Here is a 6445-nt window from a genome sequence, read left to right on the forward strand (position 1 = left end):
TCCTGCTGAGGATAAGCTTGCTTTGTTTTAATTCCAAGAGCATCTTCAACTGTTGCACTATCTGCATTGTTGCTGTATTTGTACAGGCGCTCGCTGATAGCTGAGCCTGACTGTTGCCTGCTCTCTTTGGTAGGTCAGCAAAACTGGAGCGGAGGGTGCTGTTCTTGATGAAGCTAAAAATATCAATAAGTCTTTGTCTGCTTTGGGCAATGTGATATCTGCCTTGGCAGAAGGAACTGTAAGTAATCCTGTTTTGTGTTGTTGGAGAATGGCTTTTTATTTATCTGGTTTTTTTGCCATGGCCATAAAAAAATAAGCTAACATTTAAATTCAGAAAGAAGAAAATATTAACTTTCCAACCACAAACCAGTTGGCCTGTTTGCTATTCTGCTAAAGATAAGAAACTAATTCTGAGTGATTTCACTTGAGTGGTTATCCAATCTTAGCACAATCAAAACAATTACTCTTCAGGATTCCATGCTTCAAATCTATTAAACCTGTCATTGTCGACTCATGTTCTCTCTCGTTACAATATCATTATTTAAAAAAAAATGTTCTTGTCTCTTACTTATATTTTGATTAGAAAACCCATGTTCCATACCGAGACAGCAAAATGACCCGAATACTTCAGGATTCCCTGGGTGGGAACTGCAGAACCACCATCGTAATATGCTGTTCTCCTTCTGTGTTCAATGAAGCAGAAACAAAGTCAACCCTGATGTTTGGGCAGCGGTGAGTCCTACTTGGCACTAGGCTGGATGAGACTTACTCAGGCTCTTCCACGTGTTCTGAGCCAGCCGTGCTGAGGGGAATGAGATAAGTAGGTGTTTTAAAATAGGGAGGTTATGGCTTCTGGAGTTGTTCAGGAATAGTACTGGAGAACTTGAGAAAACTGTCTCTTTATTCCCTGTGGTACCAGACAAACGTTAATGTTGGCCAGCAGCTGCACTACTTAGAAGCTCTGGTAATTTTTGCTGCAGGAAGTATAAAGCATTACAGTAGTTCTTTGAAATTTTATGGGGAAGATAATGATATTGGGCAGTTTTCAACTGGCTAACTCAGTGGAAAATGTTTGGTTTTGCTTTATCTGATACTGTTCTTGATGCTTTTAAGATGTGTCTTCTCCTTGTATGGCATCTCAGGGATTATTCTTAGGGTTGCAAAAAATCGTTTTTAACCATTAAGAAAAATGACGAATGTAGACACAGTGTAATATTGACAGCTTCAGTAGATTGCCATGATAGCTCACAGACATTTTTATGTGTTTGAAGGATCTTAACAATTTAGGAACAAGTCCTCAGAAACAAGCAAGGATAATATAAATGTGGAAGTAGTGTTCAGAGAAAATCTCATTTCATATGTGTTCGTTGCCAATAGTAATTTGAAATACATTTGGAAGGTTTGCAAGAATAGGTCTGGCTCGTTACGTAATTACTGCTGTTGTTGCAGTTGGGGAGAAGTCACTTTGTTTCGTATATGTTTATTTGTATAATAGCAGAAGTAAAAAATGCTACCAAGTTATGAGTTTTTGAAATATAATTTATTTAAGTTTGTACAATATAATGAATCTGTCTTTGAAAATGGGTTGTTTTCCACCATGCATGATTTTTGAATCGAAGCCCACACTTTTGAGGAGCATTTTATATTGGAAAGTAAAATCATGTATAAAAGGTTAATCTGACAATCTTCTATTAATTCATTGCCCCATTTTTATCTTTTAAGGTGAGCTTTCCTTAGATTTTAGCGAGGGAAGATGATCCCTTTAGTGTATTCGTATAAGAGTACGCCAAAGTGCTGGCTGGGTGGTGCAGGACAAAGGGACGCAGCTGGGTGCAGTCCCTCTGATGGGACAGTGGTGGATTAGGGCTGCTGCTGCAGGTTAGGGCTGGAGGGCAGTTCTGCAAACACGCTCCCCATCTGGCCTTGTTAGAACTGGTATTAACTTTTCATGTTGCTGGGATTTGTGGAAGGTGGGGAGGGACCCATGTGCCGCAAGCCAGATAACTGCAAAAAGGACCCATTCCTCTGATCTCTGCTTCCTATAATGTGCCCTTCCTATAAGCTACTCACCTCAGTAACGGCACATGGGAAATGCTCCCCAAAGGGAACTTCACAGGTCACTACAGTAAGTTTTTATGTAAAAGGACTATAAAAGGAGGAAGTAGTCGTTAACATGTAATCTGGTTAAGGGTTGCTCTGCTGCTTTAATTCACTGTTGCATGATGAACTTAAGTTACTGAAGATACAAGCTTCTGCTGAAATCCCATATATTATAATGTCACAGAAATTTTGAATAAATGCAAATATTAAGATGCAGTAATTAAATCAAGAGTGTTAACAACTCTGAAGTATAATGAGTTGCACGGTTTTTGTTGATGGTAAAAGTTTAGATGTTTTGAGAGTTCACAGTTTGAACCTCCCCAGGTGCAGTTTTCTGACTGCAGGTCGTTTCAGACAAGTGTGTGTCTTGCACCTCTGTAGAACAGAAGAGTGGGCCCACAGTTCCTGCTAATTCATTCTGGATAAGGCTCCAGGGCAGGAAAGCTGCCGAAGGGACATTTCATTTCAAATAAATGAGTAGGTACCGTGTTAGGTTTCAGTCTGCTTGCTGTTAAGCTGAACTCTCTGTCTGCAGGTACAATTCGAAGTAAAAAGAAATATAAACAGTAAAATATAATAGTTCAGATTACAGGGATTAAAAGGTAGTGTAGCTTTTTAAAAATGTATTACTTTATTTACTTTATTTTCTTAATCTAGATTAAAAAGCGTTTGCTTTTGCTCTGTAGTTCATAACAGTGCTCCAGGATCTCTGGGGAATTGTGTGCTTGGGTACTTAAGGAAGCGTGTGTAGAGGAAGTCCAGTTTCCACGGTATTTCAGTTTATATTTCTCTTGGTTTCATTCTTCTTTTTAGTAATCAGTAAAACTTGCCTTTCTGATTGGGGCAAAATAATTTTCAACCCAACTGTGCCCATCCTGGCTTGCAGAGCTTGGAGTGGTGTGACGTGACGAACACCTTTTGAGGAAGAGGAACATTTTTGAGATGTTCCTTACTGAGGACTAGGATATCAGCTGAAAGAACTGGGGAAAGAGCCAAATACTTTGTGAGAGTGCTTCGTGGGGATTTATTGTAGGGGTTTTGTTTGTTTGCATAAAAGCTATAGAATTGGGCTGAAATAAAAGGAATACGAGTAGGAGGACTGGGGATGCGCTAGGCCTGCAGAGCAGCGCGCGTCCTGTACATACACAGTGTTAGTTGTCAGCAGTTTGGATAGGAATGTTGCTGTCTGCGGGAAGCGGGCTCTTTTACAGGCTCTCTGGTTGTGGCATTTCATTTTTCTGACGTGACAGCATTAAGGGCCTGAATAACATTAAAGGGAAGGTATATGAGTCATGGGCGATTACTGGGTCCTCCATTTTTCTTAGCAAAAAAGAATTATATCACCATTAAAACAAGTGTCAGGAGTAAAATTCATCTTCCCAGGCCCACTTAGGCTAATCAGCCTGTGCGTGTGCTCAGCAGTGAGTCCGTTTCTTCTCTTTCAGCTCCATCTTTTCTTGTGTTTTATATTATTTTTAATTTTAGTTGCTAGTAAGTACTTCATCCATCATTAGGGTAACGCAGCCGATACACTTTATGGTGTGGCACTTTTTTCCCCCGCTACTGTTAAATGAGCGGAAACTTGAGCCGTGTTCTTGGCAGGGACAATATGTAAAAGCTAACCATTAGGCATTATTTTAAAAGTATAGGGTTATTTTTAAATATTTCTGAGGTAATAAAACTGCTGCTTGCCACATTCTGCAAATCGCTGGAGCGCAATTTGGAGTATCAGGCACAGATATGGGAGTGTTTTCTTGCTGACAAAACAAACTTTCAGGACTTTTAGTGACTGACCACATTTAAAGGTTGTTTTAGCATCATTAAATGGAGCTGTGAAGAAAAGAATTAAGATCATATGCTCTTCCCAAAGGAGAATTAGCCAGAGCATCTATAGCCCATTCCTAGGTATAGTTTCTTGCACTGGCGTCTCAGCCTATGCTTTAAAAACCAGCAGGAGGTTTGTCTGGTTTTCCTTTCCTTAGTCTCTGTTTTATTCAGTAGTCATTGGGAGGGGTCTCAGTGTCTGAGCAGTGAAGGGCGAAGATCCAAAGCTTTCTTAATTCATACCAATTTCTTTAGTTTTTCTTTTTAAATGTGGATTTGCTGTGCATTGTTTTCTGCTTGCTTTGCATTTTTCTAATGCAATCGTTTAGGTTCAGTTGGAGCTAAGCAGTTCACAATAATAAAGTGGTGGTGGTTGTTGTTAGAAAGGTTTACGTTTTATGATTTTTGCCTAGAGAGGTGGTAACTTGTGAGCCTGCCTACAGAGGCACAGGCACAAGTTCAGGCTCCCTTCCCACTAACAGCCTTCCTCAGCCCAGCAGTAACCCAGTTCCCTGGTGGTGACCAGCGGTTCTCCTTCTCTTCCTTCCACCCCCAAAAACCTGTTTGAAAGCGCTGTTTGGCTTTCAGGAAGGGTGAGTTTCCATATCTCTGCTTCACAATGTTGACATCCTTTGTGCTGTGATGCTTGAAATACGGCTGAGTTTTGTTGGTGGAGTTTAAGGGACAGTTGTTAAGAGATGGAGCGATCCCGTGGTCAGGTGCTGGTGTGGGGTACTCTATGGTGGGTCTCGGGCCAGGAGAAGCTGGGAGGTGACGGCTTACCTAGCAGAGCAATAGTGACAGGACTTGGTTTTGTCCTTAACCCAAGAGCAGTTTCCAGAGCTTCTCTATTTGGAGGAATCTGAAGAGGCAGATCCATGTCTGCTCCAGGCCACTGGCTGCCAGATTTTGATAGAGAAAAGTTTCTGTTGAGGCTTCCAGGTAGTAACGGTACTGAGGGTTTGAGGGAAAATGGAATTGTGGCATGGCACTTTAGAAAACAGATTGCAAATGTTTAGTAGTTTCCCTTTGTTACGGAAAAATTTCTGAATCTTTACTATTGGTATTGAGATAAAAGTCGCAGAGCGACTGACCCCTTGTTTTGTTGTGCAGAGCTAAGACGATTAAGAACACGGTCTCTGTGAATCTGGAGCTGACCGCGGAGGAGTGGAAGAAAAAGTACGAGAAGGAGAAAGACAAAAACAAGAGTCTAAAGAATGTTATCCAGCATCTAGAGCTGGAACTGAACAGGTGGAGAAATGGTACGTACCAGAAAATGGGAATGAGTATGCGTCTTTGTATTTTTAAGTTACATACGTTTAAATCTTGCCTTAAATCACAATAGTCATACTAATTCTAAGCTTACCACTTGGAGTTGTAGCTCACGCTTCGTAATAGTAACTGAAAAGTGAAGCAGCACAAACCAGGGAAACCAGCAGCAGCCATTTACTGAAGATACCGTTTTAAATGCCAAAACTAGCATGATAGCGGATGTAGAGACTACAGGAAGGCACCAATAATTTTGAATAACATTAGTAATATTAATAAAGAAAAGGTAAAATGTCATTATGTTTGGGGTTTTTTAAAAAGAACTCTGCTCCTCAGGCATGAGAATCAGTTCCATTATGCTTTAAGGTAACTAGATCTTGGTTTTTTTTATAATGAAGTTTAACATTAGACTAATTAGTCCTTTACTAATATGATTAGGAGTGTCATCTGATTAGAAGAATCACTGCTTGCTGCCTCCTGTGGCTTCTAAGTGAAATTTATGTTGAGAACAGCCAATTTTCTGTTCAGAAACAAGGGGAATTGTTGTTCAGGGTAGGTTGTAAGATCGAGTGTAGGATGGTAGAGGAGGAAGAATGTTTTTATGCACACATAAAAATTAAAGAATTTTTATTTAATCTGCAACATTGAAAAATAATTTTAGCAAACCATCCTTACTTTTAATTTTTTTATTCCACATACTAAAAAAAAAAAAATCAATCTCTAAACCAACAAACAGCCCCCAACCCAAAGAAACCAGCCCTGCATCCCCCTTGCACCCTGAAATCCCAACAAATCCACAACAGAAAAATACTGCTTCTTTGGAGTAATTTTTATTTTCCAAATTGCTTGTCATCCAGGTTCTACGTGTTGATGTGTCTCTCAGTTTAATAGTATGTAACTCTTGCAAACATGAAGTATCTAAAGTGAGAACAAATCTGTGATTGATCTGGCCAGGCTGGATCCATGGGCCCAGCCCAGTTGGGTGAGGTTCAACGAGGCCAAGGGCCGGGTCCTGCCCTGGGGTCACAACAACCCCACGCAACGCTCCAGGCGTGGGGCAGAGGGGCTGGAAAGCTGCCCGGCGGAAAAGGAGCTGGGGGTGTTGGTCGCCAGGCGGCTGGATATGAACCAGCAGTGTGCCCAGGTGGCCAAGAGGGCCAGCGGCATCCTGGCTTGTATCAGGAGTGGTGTGGCCAGCAGGAGCAGGGCAGGGACCGTGCCCCTGTGCTGGGCACTGGGGAGGCCGCCCCTC

The 6445-nt window shown here is 41.3% G+C and overlaps 1 protein-coding gene across 1 annotated transcript in view; it reads left to right on the forward strand.

Moving 5' to 3' along the window:
* Window positions 1-6445, forward strand: part of KIF5C (kinesin family member 5C) — a 54134-nt gene that overhangs the window by 22517 nt on the left and 25172 nt on the right. The window contains exons 9-11 of the mRNA XM_009643435.2: window positions 134-238; window positions 584-732; window positions 5038-5186. Coding sequence (XP_009641730.1) covers window positions 134-238; window positions 584-732; window positions 5038-5186 — 403 coding nt within the window. The remainder of the gene's footprint in view (window positions 1-133; window positions 239-583; window positions 733-5037; window positions 5187-6445) is intronic.

The sequence above is a fragment of the Egretta garzetta genome, unplaced genomic scaffold (genome assembly GCF_000687185.1).
Source record: "Egretta garzetta isolate BGI_Z169 unplaced genomic scaffold, ASM68718v1 scaffold208, whole genome shotgun sequence".
Lineage (NCBI taxonomy): Eukaryota > Metazoa > Chordata > Aves > Pelecaniformes > Ardeidae > Egretta > Egretta garzetta.